This window comes from Carcharodon carcharias, chromosome 10, assembly GCF_017639515.1.
Source record: "Carcharodon carcharias isolate sCarCar2 chromosome 10, sCarCar2.pri, whole genome shotgun sequence".
In the NCBI taxonomy this organism is placed as follows: Eukaryota; Metazoa; Chordata; class Chondrichthyes; order Lamniformes; family Lamnidae; genus Carcharodon; species Carcharodon carcharias.
The window spans coordinates 40,712,769-40,732,543 of record NC_054476.1 but is presented as its reverse complement, the minus strand read 5'-3'; the positions used below and the strand labels follow the sequence as shown (position 1 = coordinate 40,732,543).

The following is a 19,775-nucleotide window of genomic DNA, read 5'->3' as shown; positions in this document are numbered from 1 at the left end:
GTTATGAGCCCAGCTGCTGTTAATACTGGACAAGTCAGATCCCAGAGTGAAACTTTGCTTGTTAGATCCCAACTTTTTTTTGAAGAAACCTGTGAAGGAAAGTTACTGAACAAATCCACATGATTCTGCTGATGAACTTTTAATGTCAAGAATAAAATAATTATTAAAACAAGAAATGTGAACTATACTACACCTGACAAAAAGGTTGGAAAGATGTCAATACAAACACAAGACGACAATTCAAATTCCCACTATTCCTTTACCCCAGTAATACCTTTACAGACACATAAACCAGTGAAGAGTTACCACGAACTTGACACAAAGGCTTCTAACTTGAGACTGGCACAGTTGCAAACCATTTTCTTCCAGTGAATTCCTGAGCATTCACTTGATGCTTTTCAATCAACTTGTATCGCTCCCCAAGACACCCAAAAGCCACACTCTAAACCCACTGTTACTTCAGCTCAGAGCAAATAAATGAATTTCCTAAACTCAGTCTTCCAGTAGCAGCCTACTAAACTGATCACTTTACTGAGTTCCATAACTGATTATTCAGTTAACTACTGTCCCACTAGCCTTGCGGTTTTTCTTCTCAGCGAGCTTAAAATCCTTGTCTTTTCTAGCAAACACATACTCTTAACACCCCCCTCTCACTCCTGTCTTTTCTGTCAGCGTGTCCCTGGATCACTGTTGCTAGGCAACAGTAGAACTTTTCTACTGTGTGTTTTGTTTCTAGAATTACTGAACTTTCAACCCCTTTAACACATCTCTTTCACTTCAGGGGTTGTAAGACCTCATTAAAATTGTATATATACACAAATAAACCCAAAAGACCTGAAACCTCAGTCACAAGGCTATCCAGACTCCCAGGCACCAAGGTTCATAAACAAAACCTAAATTAAACTGAAATCATTTTTTACCTTTCTCAAAACACAAATATATGGGAAAATGTGAAATTGTCCAGTTTGGCAGGAAGAATAAAAGAGAAGCATATTATCTAAATGGAGATTGCAGAACTCAGATGCAGAGGAACCTGGATGTATTAGTGCATGAATCACAAAAGTTGAGTATGCAGGTACAGCAATTAATTAGAAAAGCTACTAGAATATCATTGTTTATTGCAAGGGGAATTGAATACAAAAGTAGGGAGGTTATGCTTCAGTTATACAGAGCGTTACTGAGGTCAGATCTGGAGTAGTGTGTGTACAGTATTGGTTGCCTTATTTAAGGAAGGATATAAAGGCATTGGTAACAGTTCAGAGAAGGTTTATCAGACTACTATCTGGAATGGGTGGGTTGTCTTATGAGGAGAGGTTGGACAGGCTAAGCTTGTATCCGCTGGAGTTTAGAAGAATAAGAGGCAATTTGATTGAAAAATATATGATCTTGAGGGGCTGTGACAGGGTGGATGTGGAAAGGATGTTTCCTGTTGTCGGAGAATCAAGAACTAGGGGGCCACGGTTTAAAAATAAGGGGTTGCCCATTTAAAACAGAGATGAGGTGAAATTTTCTCTCTGAGAGGGTCATGATTCTTTGGAACTCTTCCTGAAAAAGCAGTGGAAGCAGAGTCAGTAGTTTTAAGGCAGAGGTGGATAGATTCTTGGTAAACAAAGGGGTGGTAGGTTATCCAGGGTAGGCGATATGCAGATTTGAGATTACTATCATATCAGCCAAGGCCAAAGACCCCAGTACACAGAGGGTCAGAAACCCTCAAAGAAAGTAGCTTTGAAAAAATTGAAATGATACAATCATCTGTTGTGGAGAGGGAGACAGAGAGAGAGAGAGAGAGATGACATGTGGAGGCAAGTAATGGAGATGGAGCTGCCAGGAAGGCCTAATGCTAGATCAAAGGACACAGTGTGAAGAGACTTAAACACAATGGGATTGGAATGATTGAAGGAGGAGATGATGAAAGGTGTTCAACTAGCTTTGTGGCAACCCCAAGTAAAATAGGAAAAGCTGGAAGAAACATTACAATAGAACATATTTATTTTAAACATTCTAATGTGTTATAAAATCATCACAATAATCTTCTCAGAAACAAACACTTATTTCACATCTATATTAATAAAACAAAATGAACAGTAACAAAAATCTTGCTCATAAAACTACATTTGATGTTGCCCCTGCTTTTAACGCCTCGTGCCATGCAGGCAGGAAATGGTCCGGGTGTGTGATACGAGGCCAGTGCTGGGGATGTTGGTTCTGGCCGGTTCTCTCACATGGCTTCGACCGTGGCATATTGTGTCAGTGACTCGCATTTTGGACCAGCTCGAAGACCTCCCGCTCCCACCCTCAGACAACAGGTTGTCCGCAGGCCGCACTTTGTGAACCACTGTTCTACGAAAAAATGAAGATTCAACTCAGAACTAGGATTAAAACTTTACACCTTCCTCATCTTTGCTTTAGTCCGAAACCCCATGCTGCATTTATTAGATGAGTCCTTGAAGGAGCAGAGGCTGCCAATGAATTTTGATTACACTAATCCTAGTACCAAGGTCTGTCCAATGCATTTCACTCTTTATTAAACTCAACTCGAAACATTTACATCTGTCTGCAAAATGTACAACTCTTGCTATTCATAAAGATGGCTCCAAACACTCAATTAATGTTAATAATTAAGGAAAAAACGCACTCCACTTTGTCAATCCCACTTCGTCTGGGTGCCAGCAAAATACAACACAAACACCCCCTACCATATTGACGTCACATCCCCTCCAAGTGAAGTCGGATCCCCAAACGCCACGTACGTGGATTTATTTTCCGCTCTCAACCAACCCTGCTGTCAAACAATGCTCATCTCCTGATTGACAGCAAAATTAGCCAATAGGAGCTGGGAATGAGTGTATGGCGGGACCTCGGCGGAGCGTTTAGCCAATGCAAATGAAAGAAGGCGCGGTCTACAGGCACTAGTGGTTGGGTAGGTTGCAACGTTTGTCAAACGGAGTTGAGCTGTGGTGTACCGTATCGACTAAGTAGGTGCTTGTTTTTGTGAAGGGTGGTGGAGGAGGATCGTGGCTGTGCATCTTTCTGCAGGTCAAAGGTACCAAATATTAAGCCAGGACCACTCCAGCCTTAGCTCACACATCCAACTTAACCATTGAAAAATAAGGACTTCATTACCCAAAGTCCTGTCTGAAAGTAGGAGGTACCCAGATATCAGGGTAAGGAGTAAAGCTGCACCGTTACAGTGATTCGTTGTATGGAATGTATTTTTGTTGTTAATATCTGAATCGCCGTGTGATGAACAGGCGGTTTTGGATTTGAAGGTATTAAACCTGTCGTGGACATCAGACGTCAGTCTCGCCCTTTGCACTTAGACTTTGCCACAGGGCACAGGCGCTGCTCAAATCGTGAAACATATGTTAATGTATGTTATCCTCTTTCTGCAGGTTAAATGTCAAAATGTTTATTAACTCCATTTCACAACCCTTTAGTTTTTTAAGACTTAACTTACAAGCTTTTTGTTGTATTTGTAACCAAGATTTGTTAAAGACTTGCAAATGACGAAATACATTTTCTAGTATATAACATTGGAGAAAATGAATATAAAAATAAATTATGAACACCTAGAAATTAGAGTTCTGATTCTTAAATGCCACTAATTTGTTTCTGGACACAATATTGACATAAATGCTACCTCTTGCGTGAAATGTCCTGCATCCCAATACTATTAAAATCATTCTGCTTTTAATTTGCCCCACCTTTTGTAGAATTAGGCTGCCAGTATGTGTATGTATTACAGCTACTGTTGCAGAATGAAATAACATTATTTCATTTTTACCCACTCTATAATATAGTAGCTATGGGCAAGTAAATTTATGTACTTTGCAATGTTATGTGATTATGTTTCAACTCAGATGCTTAATCTGAAACATTTTATCCAATTTGCAGAACATTTGGTGACCCTGGAGAACGCTGTTCTGAATATTTTTTTTGAGATAATTGTTAAATGCAGTTTTAGTACATCCATATTAAATAAATGCATCAATTTTTCATTTTTTAATATTTGCAGAGGGAGAATTTAGTTCACAATTATGTTTTTCTTAGTCAGAAACACTAATAACGAGGTTCTTGTCGCTGATAGAGCAAATGAAATTGAAAAGTTAATGTTTCCAAAATGCCAACAAAGATCTAACAGGTAAACATAGTGACTTAATGGCCCAGAAATGGTTGGAATGATGTATCTCTCAACAAACACTGAATTGGGTTTTTTATCTCTCCCTTCAGATCAGGCTATTTTTGCACACAGGTTGTTGGAATTGATAAAGACGCAGTGACATCAACAGTGAATGTCAGGTTCAATGGTCTGTGTCCTTAACCAGTTAAGTATAAGGATACAGAAAGAAATGGGATGAATTGGAGTCAAATTAGACACTGAAAGAGAAGAGAGGAGGAAAGGATCAGAAAAGAAAAGTAGAAAAAAGTGATATTTAAAGAAACTCTTAGAACAATTTACTGCAGCAGGAGTGACTCCACATTTCATTGAGATAAAAACAAAAAAACTGCAGATGCTGGAAATCCAAAACAAAAACAGAATTACCTGGAAAAACTCAGCAGGTCTGGCAGCATCGGCGAAGAAGAAAAGAGTTGACGTTTCGAGTCCTCATGACCCTTCGACAGAACTTGAGTTCGAGTCCAAGAAAGAGTTGAAATATAAGCTGATTTAAGGTGTGGGGGGGGGGGGGGGGGGGGGGGGGGGGGCATCATGAGGACTCGAAACGTCAACTCTTTTCTTCTCCGCCGATGCTGCCAGACCTGCTGAGTTTTTCCAGGTAATTCTGTTTTTGTTTTGGATTTCCAGCATCCCCCCCACCTTAAACCAGCTTATATTTCAACTCTTTCTTGGACTCGAACTCAAGTTCTGTCGAAGGGTCATGAGGACTCGAAACGTCAACTCTTTTCTTCTCCGCCGATGCTGCCAGACCTGCTGAGTTTTTCAAGGTAATTCTGTTTTTGTTCAACATTTCATTGTTCTATTTCTGAGCCTCCAAGGTTGAGTGATATATAACAGTGTCCTCTAATTTGTGTTAATAGTATAAATCCAACTATTTCAACGGGGATCTTGTGCCACAAATGTGCATTTTTTTTATACACTAAGAATGGTGGATACCATGAACTCACTAGTATTTTCCCAGCAATTTATGGGCAAATATATACTTATATAGGAGGATTTCTAGGAAACATTAGAAACTGCCATAGAATATTTCTGAGAGAATTCTAAATGTTCTGCAGCTTTAATATTGCAGTTTACATATTTTATGCTAACATAATTGGATAAGGTGTATTCATATGATTGCTAGTTATTACCCTTGACCTTCTCTCTTTATTATTTGTTCATGGGCCATCATTTATTGCCCATCCCTAATTGCCCTTGTTCACATTATAGTGGATCTGGACTTTCATGTAGGCTGGATCAGGTAAGGGCAGCAGATTTCCTTCCCTAAAGGGCATAGTGAACCGGATAGTTTTTTACGACAATGATTTCATCATTAGACTTAATTCCAGATTTTTGTTGAATTAAAATTCCACCATGTGCCATTGTGGGATTTGAGCTTGGGTCCCCAGAGCACTATCCCGGGTTTCTGGATTACCAGTCCAGTGACAATACCACTATGCCACTGCCTCCTCCTTTTAACAGGTGATGAAGCATTTTGTCACTGGTTAGAGATACTTGGTGACATCAGAGGAAATGTGCATCATTCTTATTCTTGTTTGGTCTTCTAATTTTGCCATTCCTTGAGGACCAACTATTCCAAACTCATGCCTTATTAACTGAATTGAATATAACTTCAGTACACTATGTGATCATAGGTGGTCTTTATATACTGGGCCTCAAGTGCTTTATGAACAATTTTCACTTGAGTGCACTGATAGCATAAGAGTTATTTTGCAGGTAAATGGGAGACGATTTACTAAATCTGTTTTTAGTGATGGCGGTTGAGAAGTTGGTGAAGACTTTTCTTATGTTTTCACCTTGGGATATATTATCCTTGGTTTTGTTTTATTCTTTCAGGGGATGTGAGGGTCACTGGCTAGGCCAGCATTTTTATTGCCTATCCCTAATTGCCCTTGAGAAGGTGATGGTGGACCGCTGCAGTCCTTGTGGTGTAGGTACACCCATAGTGCTGTTAGAAAGGGAGCTCCAGGATTTTAACCTGGTGACAGCAAAGGAACGGCTATATAGTCCCAAGTGGAATATACAAGTCAGTCTGCTGTGTGGCTTGTAGGGGAACTTGCAGGTGGTGGTGTTCCCATGGATCTGCTGCTCTTGACCTTCTAGGTGGTAGAGGTTGCAGGTTTGGAAGGTGTTGTCGAAGGAGCTTTGGTGAGTTGCGGCAGTGAATCTTGTAGATAGTACATGCTACTGCCTCTGTGCGTTGATGGTGGAGGGGGTAGATGTCGAAGGCGGTGGATGAGGTGCCAGTCAAGCGGGCTGCTTTGACCAGGATGCTGTCGAGCTTCTTGAGTGTTGTTCAAGCTGCAATTATCCAGGCAAGTGGAGAGTATTCCATCACACTCCTGACTCGTGCCTTGTAGATGGTGGACAGTCTTTGGGGAGTCAGGAGGTGAGTTACTTGCCACAGAACTCCCAGCCTTTGACCTGCTCCTGTAGCCACAGTATTTATATGGTTAGTTTAGTTCAGCTTCCGGTCAATGGTAATGCCCAGGATGTTGATAGTGAGGAATTCAGTGACTGTAATGCCATTGAATGTCAAGGAATGAGAGTTCTTTGGGGAGGGCTGATGAACTTGAGGTGGTTACAGAGAGGAAGAGACAAGAGCATAAATGGATTTAGGTGCAAACAATAAGAATTTTAAATTCAAGGCTTGTGGGGGGCGGGGGGGGGTTGCAGAGGGGCAGAGTGCAGGGCGGGGTGGGGTGGGGTGGCAGAGATCCAAATTATATGTCAACATTGCCAGGGCTGACAGGTGGGCGGGTGTTAGTTTGGGATCAAATAATTTTGGATGGGCTGAAGTTTGTGGAAGATGACGAAGAATGTGAGGCACTATATTGCCACTCATGAGCCAAGTTTAAGTCAAAGCCAGAATGTTAGTGCTGTTCTCCACAATAAAATCATAGATGGCAAAGGTCATTTTCATGGGGGGAAAAGACATTTTGGAGTGAAATGCAGGAATGAAATGCAGTTCGTTTGTAGCAGTGTTGGGTGTGGCAAGCAGGATAGGAAGATAATGTTAGCTCCCAGTAAGTGGGAAGGTCAGCAAGAGGGAATGGCGAAGCAATTTGGGCTGCTGCTCATTAAGAGGTGGTGCAGGTGCCTCAGTAGGTCCTTTAGAGAATGCCAGGAGTGGAAGAGAGAGTAACTGTAGGCTTATACAAGTGAGATTCAAACTTTGAACAGTGGCAGGTGAATATGAAGGTAGAGGAGTTGAGATGGATTCGGGGAGAAGCAAAGTACCCAAGAAAGGGTAAAAAAACATAAGTGGCAGCGTGAAACAAAGGTTGCTTGAACAAGGAGCAATTAGGTTATTTGGATGTAATTTGGAATGGAGATGGGATAGAAGTAGTTTACCCAAGGGGTATATACTTGGTTCACTTTTCTTGGAATATACAAATTTGGATCATCTTGGTGCAAGTGCAAATAGTTAATGTTATTTTTTTAAAAAAAGGCAAGCGAATTTTGAGCTTTAAAAATGGGAGCATAGAGCGCGATAGTAAAGAAGCAATGCAGAATTTGTACAAATGTGGGTTGGATCACCATTAAAATATTGTGTACAGCCTTGAATACTTCATTATAGAAAGGACATTAAAGCCTTAGAGAGTGTATTGTGTGGAGTCTCAAGGATGATGTTCAGGATGGGAAGCTATTATAATGGGACACAAGATACTAGAATTATTTTCAACTGCAGCATAAAAGATGAGGAGGAGATTTTAAAAAGATTTTTTCAAAATTATGTAGAGTTTTGGTATGAATAAAGAAATACTATTTCTTCTGGGAATCAGTGATGAAGGATAACTAATTTAAACCTCTCACTTAAGGAAGTGAGAAGACTTGCTATGAGAAATTTCTTCATATAGGTGGTTGTTGGAATATAAAATGCTTTGCAGTGGGGTGTGGTTGTGGTGGGGATTGTCACATCTTTCAATGGAAATTGGATAAATATTTGAAGCAGAGGAAAGTACAGTACAAGGCTGTGAGGAGGCAGTGGGATTAGATTTGGGTAATTCTGGGGGTGTAAAAATCAATACAAGACATGAAGAATCAAATGACCTCCTTTACAGTAAGTCTTTGATTCTGTGGTTCTAACTGTGCCAAAAGGTTGCGTAAATGCAGTAATAGTTACACGTGTTACACCTCTAAAAGAGTTTTGATGTCGATTTGGAAATTTACTGAAGAACACTGAGCTTGTTCTTGCTCACTAAGTTTATATTTGCATCCCAATTTGTTTTTAATTTAACATGCATTATGCACAGGAGAGAGACAGACAAACTGCACCTATTCCTTCTTACCACCTGCCCGTGAGTAGGAACTGTTTTGAATTATTTCTTTAAATATAGTTTTTGTGATCCAATTTATTAATAATCCACAGAAAACTTGAGTTAGGATTAACTCAGAAGGTTAAGTTTATTTTACATTAAAAAAACCGGGGAAACCGTGTCCACAATGTCTGTCTTTCTCACTACACACACACACACGTGTACACACACACACACGTGTACACACACACACACGCGTACACACACACACGCGTACACACACACATGCGTACACACACACACACACGCGTACACACACACACACACGTGTACACACACACACACACACGTGTACACACACACACACACATGTGTATACACATACACACACGTGTACACACACACACACACACACACACACACACACACGCACACACAGTAATGGGGGATAGAAAGAAAGGAGTTTTACAGTCCAAGAACTACAGATATGGATATTCGTTCATGTGATTTCCAGAGTCTCAAGTTAGGGTCCAATGAGGAACTTTTTCACATAGGAGTTTGAGTTCAGCTGGCTGATGACTGGAGTTGTAGTATTTGCTTTTCAGTTGGTGCTGACTGCAAGATGAAGTAGGAACACAGAGACTGGGTCGGTTCTGTAGGCAATTTTCCAGCAGAGGCAGGCTTCGAAGTACAGACTGTTGTCCTACCTGGCAGGTCCTGGTTGGTGGCTCAGCAGTTGGATGTTAAAACAGCAGACTGACTAGTTTTCAGTTCTCAAAGGCATATAGGGATTTCAAAATAGTCACGAGTCATGTGACCTCAGAAAAGATGTTTATCCAGCATCTGGAATTGGCTTTGATTTCAGGGTTGACAATGCCTCAGTCATTAGTTGTTGAAAGAGATACCATCTATGTTGAAGGCCTGGTGTTTGGGAAGCCATTGTCTAGGCAGATCCACTGACTCCACTAGCAAGGTGAGCTTATCAGGTGCAAATGGCATCCCTTTTGAAATGGGCCTGGTCAGTTATGATATGAGTCTTTTAGCCGCTCTGTAGGCATAACAAGGATCTGATGTATAAGTCTCTTGGTCTTTTGTGATTACAAGGGTACGGTACAATGAGGTGTGAGATTCCAGAAGTTGAGCAAAGATTTCTTTTGTTCTTGTAACTTCTGGGGGTAGCTCCTAGACAAAGGGCCAACCCTGTGGTCATGTGAGTTATAGCAGCCATCTTTTTTGGTTCAACATATTACAATTTAAAAAAAAAATAGACTTTAAGAATAATGTGTTGAATATACGATGTTGGAGCTCTAATGTTGTAGAAACACAAAATATGTAATATAGAGATTTGGTTTCCAGTTCTGTGCTGCGTCTGTGAAGTATTTGCATTTGAAGTATTTGTGTTTTTTTACATTGCTTAGGGCAATTGTCCTTTTGAATCATTTGCTTTTTCACAGCTTATTGAACCAAAAATTTTCTTTAACGCAATTCGATTGATTTTGGCATCAGGAATCCAGCTGAATTGAAAGTTCATATGTTGAGAAGCCATTAATATGCTTGCCACTTTGTCAGATGTTTTTTAAGTTCTCTTATTGAGTGTCTTTTTTAAATTTTTTTTTGTATCAAACTTGTTTACCCATAAGTCTACTAGCTTAGTTAATAATCAGGAATTGTTAATCTTTTACACCTGTTACTCATTGAACTCTGAATTGATACCTTGGAATAAATTATTTCTACGTCAGCTTTTATGTTGAGATACTTACGGAAGTACAGCATTATATCTAAAAGTCACAATCCCTAGTAGCATTTTGATAATCTAATCTGAATTTAACTACAATTAATCTGATAATTTAATAAAAAAATGGATGTTGAGTCAAAGATGGATATGTGACAAGGACTGACTAACAGCTTGGTCAAAAAATTGTGCTTAGGGAGCATTTTAAAGGTGAAGTATAAGGTGAACAAGTAGAAAGACTTAGACAGGGAATTCCAGAGCATATGCATCAATAATGGGGTGAAGCAGAGTAGGGATGCACAGATGACCAGAGTCAGAAGAATAAAGATTTATGGGGTGGTGGTGCTAGAAGAGGTTACAGAGATGAGGAAGGGTGAGGCCATGAGTGATTTGAACACCAGAATGTGAACATCACATTACTGTTGTTGGGACTGAGAATCATGGTGAGCAGAACTCGGTGATCATAGGACATAGTGGAAATTAAGGGACCGTGGAGAATGGGAGGCTGGCAGGGAGAGCATTGTATTGTTTGAGTGTGAGTGTGTCAGTGGCATGGATGAGTGTTTCAGCAGGAGATGGATTAAGTTGGGAATAGAGGAAGACCATGTTAGGGTAGCTGTGAGAGGCAATCTTTGCTTTGGAGATAAGGAGTTAGAAACTTTGCTCAGTATCAAATATGATAGGATAATGAACAGTCTGGTTCAGCATGAGGCATGGTTGGAAAGGGGATGGAATCAATGGCAAGGGGTAGGAAGTTTGTGGCAGGGGCAAAAGATGGCTTTGTTCTTCCTGATGTTCAACTAGAGGAAATTACCCACTAATGGCCTCAACCCACCACCTCCTCCGAGTAGTTATTTTCATATATAAGCATGGCTCACAAGTTCAAAAGGCAAACTGGCATTGCAACTGAGTCTAGTGTTATCCACATATGCACACTTACTAACAGGGGTTATTGGATCATGATTAAGAATGGAAACCTCATTGTTTGCTCCTGGGCTGAACAAACGGACATCAAAACCATTTACTATCGTCATATTGTTGCCATGGCTGGAAACTTCCTCATCTGCATAGTTCAGTTCCATACTCAAATGCATATTTAACTAAACTGTTTAAATTCAACAGCATTCAATAAGTCATGGGTTTGTATGCTAATTTTCAATGAAAAAGCTTGGGATTTTGGGCCTGCATTTATTTTACAACTAAGTGGGGAGTATGTTCTTGTAAGGTTACAGTTACAATTTTTTTGCTTCAGGTTATTAATGAAGTATCATGCACTGGACATTGTGTTGAAGCACTCCATAAAACAATGCATAATAAGTCAAAGGGAGCATCTGAAATGGCCACCACGTTGATATTGATGAACCAAACAAACATATTTTAAGTGTTCAATTCAACATGGAATCCTGTGATGCTAGGTGAATGTCAGTTTTCTGAATTCACAACTGCTTGTGATTATATTAGGAATGATCTCACAGCATCCGTTTTACTACTTGATTGATTTAATTGAAATGTTTGAGTTGAATAGATTTTGAGTAATTATGAGGAAGATTTCTGATATTGCTTTTCTTTTTACACTAGATGCATTGGAAGATTGTGTCAGTGTCTCACTGTTGGTTGCTGCTCTGTCTCCTTGGTGCTGCTGAAACTGTACCAATTGATAAAATAAAGGTGAACAAAATAGAAGAACCAGTGGAGCATGCTACAGTTGAAACTCCAGTAAGTATTCCAAAGTTCCACAGGTAATTTATATATAGAATTATTGTGCGGTTAGTTGCATTGGAAATGTTCTAAGTTCTGCCTTGGCTTTGAGTTTGTATGCATTTGAGTAATGTATAAACACAAGCCAGTGAATCATCTGATCGCACTGGTGTAATTAATCCTCAAATAGTTATACAAGACTTTATTCCCTTCCCCAACTACCCATGTTAATTTTATAGAAACTATCTATTTGTGAAATTAACCAAGAACAATGAGCAGCTGAGGACAGTGATTCTAATAGTGAAAGAGTAAAATCATTTCTGAGATTAAGTAAATACGTTTCCAAGGGAATAAAATCATTTGTTCAGTGGGTGCATATGTGTCCCTGTTTCATGTAGTAGGAGGCAATAGTTGCCAATTCTATTCATCCTGAGGCACAGTGAGCAGAGTTTTCTGCCAATAGATAGGTGTCTTGGGTGGGGTGACAAAGGACCATTGACACTACAGGAGGTAATGCAATGTCAGATGACTGGATGTCTGCCACTGAAGACTCCTGGAGCTTGTAAGCAGCCTTTTGAAGCTTAAGTTGTGTGCTACCTTCAGGGAAACAAATGGATTTGACTGTGGCAATCTGTTAATTCACCAGGAAACATTGATGTAAGTACTGAAGAGAAAGATGAATTTCCACTCTTCCAATTTTTTTTGGCACAGGTTACATTCTGCTTTTGCAACCTCTAATTCTAAATTATGAAATTATCCCTGATGTCTCTTTAGCAAACTCTTTATGTTTGTGGTTTTGCCTCTGACAAAATAGAAGTTCAAATGGCTTATCAATATCTTTTGAGCCCTGCAGTTGATGTGTTGCTGATATTAAAGCGAGTGGGAAGTAGAGTTGAGTAATGCTGATGAAAGCTGCTCATAACTAAACATGGCTCATACCGCAGCTCTTCTTTTCTATAATGCAACTTACAATAATTATGCTTTTCATTGACTGAATGATGCACATAAATGTTTGGAGCTTCCTCTTCAACATGCAGCGATGCTTATTTGTTCAGCTGCATTTGAACTAATATCTATAATCTTTTCGGTTAGCAGTTGCATTAATCCAATTACAATATGTAGTTTGGAAAAAAGATCCAAATGGTCCCAGTGGTGCCCAATGCTATTGGCAATTATGCTTTGTGTGTTGTGAGCAGACGACATCAAGTGTTCTGTGGGGAAAGTGTATCCCATTTTTGCATGAGTATCTCATCATAGGCATGTATGCTGTTTGTGTTTATGTGTGTAAATGTGCATAAGTCATCAAACCTGGCAGGACAGATTGAGAGAACAGCTAATAAAGCATATGGTATCCTAGGCTTTATTAATTGGGACATAGAGTATAAAAGCAAGGAGGCTATATTGAACTTGTATAAAACACAGGTTTGACCTCAACTGGAGTATTGCGTCCAGTTTCTGGGAGCCATACTTTAGGACAGTTGTGAAGGCATTAGAGAGAGTGCAGTAAAGATTCATGAGAATGGTTCCAGGGATGAGGAACCTAGTTATGTAAAGATATTGGAGAAGTTGGGACTATTTTCCTTGGAGAAGACAAGTTTGAAAGGAGATTTTGTAAAATTATTCAAAATCATGAGGGGGCTGGACAGAGTAGATGGGGAGAAACTGTCCCCACTGGTACAAGGAGTGAGAACAAGAGGGCAGAGGTTTAAAGTAATTGGCAAAAAAAGCAATAAAGACAAGAGGAGAAACTGTTTCACGTAGCGACTAGTTAAGATCTGGAATGCACTGCCTGAGAGCAGTGTGGTGGAGGCAGGTTCAGTCCAGGCATTCAAGAGACATTTGGATTATTTTCCAAAAAGGAAGAATGTGCAGAGTTATGAGGAATGGCACTAGGGCTAGAATTTTACATTCGGCATGCGGGCGCGTGCCTGACATGCACAAGCATAATATGATGTTGGGCGTGTGTCACGACGTCATCGCGCACTCGTGCGATATTTCGTTCAGCGGGCGCACGCCAGAGTCAGCTGCGTGCCCGTTGATAACTGAAAGGTCTATTAAGGCCATTAATGAGCTAATTAACTTGAAATTTATGCTGCCCGTCCAACTTAATGGAAACCTCATTCACGAGCGGAATGATACAATAATGCAATCCTAATACAAATCAAATGAAAATATTATTTTGAAATTAAAAACATGTCCCATCTCATGTGACTGTGTCACATGAGAGGGGACATGTTTCATCAAATTTTTATAATCCATATTAATTTTTATAAAAAGCGCTTCAATCTCCCTGAGGCACAGAGCTGCCTCAGGGAGATTGAAGCGCTCTTTCACGTGCATGCGCAAACCGTGTGCCAGGCCCGCTCTCCCTCCTCCCCTGGCCCGTACAGGTAGCACTGAGTGCTGCCGCTCGTGATCCACGCAGGATGGTCCTTAATTACCCCACCCACGTGAAATCACGGTGCGTAGCAGATCATGGGCTGTGGTCGGCTTCCTGATAGCCGCTGCCCCCTCCCGCCGAGCCAGCCTAACGAGGGAAAATTTCTGGCTTATGTGAATTGCTCACATGGAGATTCAGTGCAAATGCCTCCTGTGATTAGACTCTGTGTATTGTTACCCTGTGAGCTTAATCTAAAACTGTGACCAACTGCATAGATTTCATTTTGTTCTAATGTTATTGTGGTTTCAAAGGGGATGAACTTCCTCTTGTGAATGACTTGTGAAAAGTGACTGTCAACTTTTTTTTTTGCTAAAATTGCAGAGAAGGATTTTTTTTCCATTGAATCAATACAAATATAGTGCTGTGACTGATATCTTGATGAGGTATTGCAGTTTTACTTTTTTGTGACAGTTATTGCTATTTCTACAATAAAATTATGAATTAATATAATTGAGCTTCCAACTATATAGGCCACTTGAGGGCGAATTTGGATGTGTTCCCTCATCAACCATCTCTGGGTTAGCTGTATTACAGGGTTTGAAATTGTACAATAGTGACTACTGTAACTCCATAATAGTATGATGAATTTCGAAGGGCATCGGACAGATACCCTCCTTCCTGCCATTCTATCATATGTACATCTGAGAAATAGGTTGGACTTAACATTTATGTCCAGATTGGCTGCTTCAGCCTTAGCTGTTTCTTACCAATGAATGTCTGCAGTGATTAATCTCCTCTGGTCGTTGTCTTCTCCAATTGTTTTCATCCGAGCTGAACTATCCTAGCTGAACTCACCTTATACATAAATATTATCTCTATTGTTATATTGCCCTTTATCTTGTCACTGTGATCTCCAGAATTCCAATAGTACTCCTTTTTGTTTTTATCAGAACTCAATAATTCTGGTTTTGAGAGCTGCTTGTTCTCTAATATGTTGGGTAGTGCATGTAAGGTAACTGCTATTGACTGGCTCTGCTTGCATAGAGTGGCATGAGAAAAAGACAGCTATGGGGCATGAGGTTAAATATGGCTGGTTGTAGAAACTAACCAATTAAATTAATTAAAATCAATTATCAATTAAAAACTTAGCTTTTGCGGCTCTTTGGAAAGATGTAACAAAGTTAAACATTCTGAAATCCTACATTTAGAATACTTTACATTTTATAGCTCCTGCACTTGTAGCTCCTGCAGTCAAGTTTTACAGGTACAAAGCAATCTCAAAATGTTATTTCACTCCTCTCTCTCACTAAGAATATACCATTTTGCATTCTATGTCCAACTTATCATTTGACATGTCAATCAGGTGAACTCATGGTTCTCATTTGCAACCCAAATTTTAAATGAACCCACCATCCATTCTAATAGTGGAGTGATTAGACTGCTGAGCTACAGGAGGCATCTGAAAGGATGACATCAGTACAGTAGTGAGAAATGATCTTGACTCAGAAGATCAAGTAGTCAGTTTGGGTGGGAATAAGGAATAACAAGGGAAAGAAGTCACTGTTGGGAGTGGTTTATAGCCACTCTAACAGGAGCTACACTGAGGAGAGAGTGTAAATCAAGAAATAATGGGGACTTGTAAGAAAGGAACAACAATAATTGTGGATAATTTTAATTTTCATATAAATTGGATAAATTGGTAAAGGTAGCCTTGAGGATGAGTTCATGGAATGTTTTCGGGACAGTTTCTTGGAACAATATGTTCTGCAATCAGCCAGGGTACAGGCTATTTTAGACCTAAAATGTTTAATGAGGCAGGATTAATTATCCGATAGCAATGGGTCCTCTGGGCAAGAGTGATCATAATATGATGGAATTCCACATTCACTTTGAGAGTCTGAAATTAGTGTCTTAAACCTAAATAAGGACAATTACAAATATATGAAGCCAGAGTTGGCTGCAGTGGACTGGAAAAATAGGTTAACAGGTAGATGGTAGAGAACAAACAGCAGACATTTAAGAAATATTTCATAACATTCATCAAAGATATATTCCATTAAGAAAGAACGTTTCTACAAGAAGGATGCACCATTTATAGCTAACTAAGGAAGTTAAGGATGTTATTAAATTGAAAGGAAAGGCATAAAAAGCTGCAAAGATTCATGGTAGGCTGGATGATTGGGAACACCTTAGAAACAAGCAAAAGATAACTTTTTTTTTAAAAAAGAGGAAGAAATGAAAAAAAGGAGTAAACTAGCATGAAATATAAAAACAGACAGTAAAGGCTTTTACAAGTATATAAAAAGAAACCATGTAGCCAAGTGAACATTAGTCCCTTGGACTTGAGACTGGGGAATTAATAATTGGAAACGAGGAAATGGCAGAGCCTTTGAACAAGCATTTTGACAGACACAAATGTATCCTAATAATAATAATAGGTGAAAATCAAGGGGCACAGGGAAGGGAAGAACTTAAAACAATCATGCTCACCAGTGGAAAAAGTACCAGGAAAAATAATGGGACTAAAGGCTGACAAATCCCATGGACCTGATGGTGTGCATCCTAGGGTCTTATGATATGGCTGCAAAGATAGTGGATGCATTGGTTGTAATCTTCAACATTTTCCTAGATTCTGGAAAGATCCCAATGTTTTAGAAAACCACAAATATAACACCTCTACTCAAGAAAGGAGGGAGACAGAAAGCAGGAAACTATAAATCAGGTAATATCTATCATTGGGAAATGCTGGAATTCATCATTAAGAAAGCACTTTCAGGGCATTTAGAAAACCATAATGTAATCGAGCAGAGTCAACAAGGTTTTATGAAAGGGAAATCGTGTTTGAGAAATTTACCATAGGTGTCGGCATATAAGTCAAACTTCGAAGCCTCAAGAAGTCCTCCAAAGTGGGGCATTTCATATATGCCGGGTACAAAAATTAATAGCTGGCGTGGGCAGTCACCATCTTTGTCATCACCATGTGGGATCTGCTCTGGGCATGTCTTAAACCCCTGCGCATCTTCGCAACACAGCCCATAATGCCTGCTTGACCCCTTGCACCCAGTTATAAGGTAATGGTAAGTAAAACGTCAATTTCTGGGGTAAAAAATTGAGGCTGACTACTAATGCAAGTATAGCATGTTGTGGCTGAAAGGGGGGTAGACTTACCCTCCCAGTATGTGCAGAAACATGCATATGATTTTTGGGGCTGACAAAATGAGCTCATCTTATACTATGGGATTACTATATTACAATGGTACTTCATCTATGGTATTAGAGTTCTTTGATAATGGAACAAGCAGTGTGGATAGAGGGGAGCTATTAGATGTAGCATATATGGATTTCCCAAAAGGTATTCAATAAGGTGCCATGTAAAAGGTTGCTACACAAGATCTCATGATGTTGTCTGCTAATATTTTAGCATGGGTGGAGAATTGACTAACTAACAGAAAACAAAATTGGGATAAATGGGTCATTTTCAGGTAGAAAAATGGTAACCAGTACACTGCCATAGGAGCTCTGGGTCTACTAATGCCTTGGATGAAGGCACAGACTGTATTGAAATTTACTCATGATACAAGGAGATAGGAAAGCAAATTGTGGGGAGAACATGGAGAGTCTGCAAATGGATATAGATAGGTTAAGTGAGTGAGCAAAAGTTTGGCTGATGGAGTATGAACTTGTCCACTTGTAGGGAGTAATAGAAGAGCTGAATATTATTTAAACAGAGACTGCAGAACGCTGCAATACAGAGGGATCTGTGTGTTCTTGTACATGAATCACAAAACGTTAACATCCAGGTACAGCAAGTAATTAGGAACACATATGGAATGTTAGCCTTCATTGTAAAGGGGATGGAGTATAAAAGTAGGGATGTCTTGCTACAACTGTACAGGGTATTGGTGAGACCACACCTAGGGCAAAATTTTTAGTTTGGCGGGCAGGTGCGCACCCAACCTGCTTGAGCGTAAAATGACATTCAATATTTCGGTCGGCAAGCGCACACAGGAATCGGCAGCACATCTGCTGATAATTAAAAGGCCTGTTAAGGCCATTAAAGTATCAATTGACTGACATTTTTTGCTGCCCGTCCAACTTTATGGTTGGCAGGCAGGCGAAAAGGCCAAGTGGCCTTTGCACTTTCAGGAAACCTCATCCACAGGTGGATGAGGTTTCCTAAAGCAAATAAATTTTTAAAAAATGTCCCTACTCATGTGACAGTCACATGAGGGGACATATTTTACAACATTTTTAATTTCTTTATTATTATTTTTTAAAACTCTTCATGTCCCTGAGGCAGCTCTGTGCCTTAGGGAGATTCTAAAGTGGCGCACTCATGCGCATGTGCAAAGTTCACACTTGTCCTCCTCCCCCTGCCCGCACAGGTGGCGCTCAACACAGCTGCTTGGGTTTCACGCTGGGCGGGCCTTAATTGGCCCACTGTGAAATTGCCTTCTGGCCTCGATTGAGGGCAGCAGTCGGTTTCCAGACCGCCCCCGCCAAGCCTGCCCGACAAGGGCAAGATTCTGCCCCTAGAGTATTGCACCCACTTTTGGCCTCCTTATTTAAGGAGGGATATGCTTGCATTGAAAGCATACCAGAGAAGATCCACTAGGTTGATTCCTGCGAAGAGGGCCTCTTTTCAGAGGAAAGCTTGACCAAGTTGGGCCTGTATTCATTGGAATTTAGATGAACGAGGGGTGATCTTGAAGCACGTAGGATTCTGAGGGGGCTTGACAGGGTAGATGCTGAGAGAATGTTCCCCTTTGTAGGGCAATTGAGAATTAGGGTGCACAGTTTGAAATTAGGGGATATCCCATTTAAGATGGAGATGAGGAGAAATTTCTCATCTGGGGGGGTCGGTAATCTTTGGGAGATTACCGGAGTAGCGGAGATTAGGTCATTGAATATAGTCAAGGTCTACAAGGACATCAAGGATTATGGGGCGGACAGGCAGGAAAATGGAATTAAGACCACAATGAAGATCAGTCATGATCTTACTGGATGGCAGAATGCTCTCATTCCTTTTACATCTTTAGTTCCTCTCATAAAATTGCATACTTTTATTTACTAACCAAGTGCAAATTAATCTTGAAATATTCTATGGATATTGATTTGGAATGTGAATTTGAGTACATTCCAATTTGCAAAGTTCCCTATGTTTTTTAATTCAAAATAACCTTAACGCCTATAAATTTAACTATTAAATAGTGTGGCTTTGAAGGAAATGCATAAGCTGCTTTTTCATTTGTTAATGGGACGAGTGTATTGCTGGCAAGGCTGGCATTTGTTGCCCATCCCTAACTGTCTTTCAGAAGATGGCGGTAACCTGCCTTTTAAATTGCGGTAATCTACATGGTGAAAGTACTTGCACACCACTGTTAGAAAACATAGAAAATATGAGCAGGAATAGCTCATTCAGCCTTTTGAGCCTGCTCCACCATTCAATATGATCATGGCTGATCCTTGATGTCAACGCCATACTCCCATTCTCTCCCCATGCCCTTTGATGCCTTTGGAGTCTAG

General features: G+C 40.1%; 1 protein-coding gene and 1 long non-coding RNA gene across 5 annotated transcripts in view; one reads left to right on the top strand and one right to left on the bottom strand.

Moving 5' to 3' along the window:
- Positions 1–2,048: 2,048 nt before the first annotated feature.
- LOC121283458 lies at positions 2,049–2,700 on the bottom strand. Of its 2 annotated transcripts, none has more exons than XR_005944263.1 (2): positions 2,636–2,700; positions 2,049–2,340 (listed from the first exon to the last, which is right to left on the bottom strand). It is a non-coding gene; the product is annotated as an uncharacterized LOC121283458 (long non-coding RNA). The 2 variants fall into 2 exon arrangements; XR_005944264.1 differs by having other exon boundaries at positions 2,049–2,335; positions 2,636–2,687.
- Positions 2,701–2,890: 190 nt separating this feature from the next.
- The window catches only part of LOC121283250 (nucleobindin-2-like), a 91,446-nt gene continuing 74,561 nt past the window's right edge, over positions 2,891–19,775 (top strand). For all 3 annotated transcript variants that reach the window (XM_041197629.1, XM_041197628.1, XM_041197630.1), the window contains exons 1-2: positions 2,891–3,164; positions 11,750–11,887. In XM_041197629.1, the coding sequence (XP_041053563.1) occupies positions 11,750–11,887 (138 nt within the window). In that variant the 5' untranslated portion in view covers positions 2,891–3,164. The remainder of the gene's footprint in view (positions 3,165–11,749; positions 11,888–19,775) is intronic.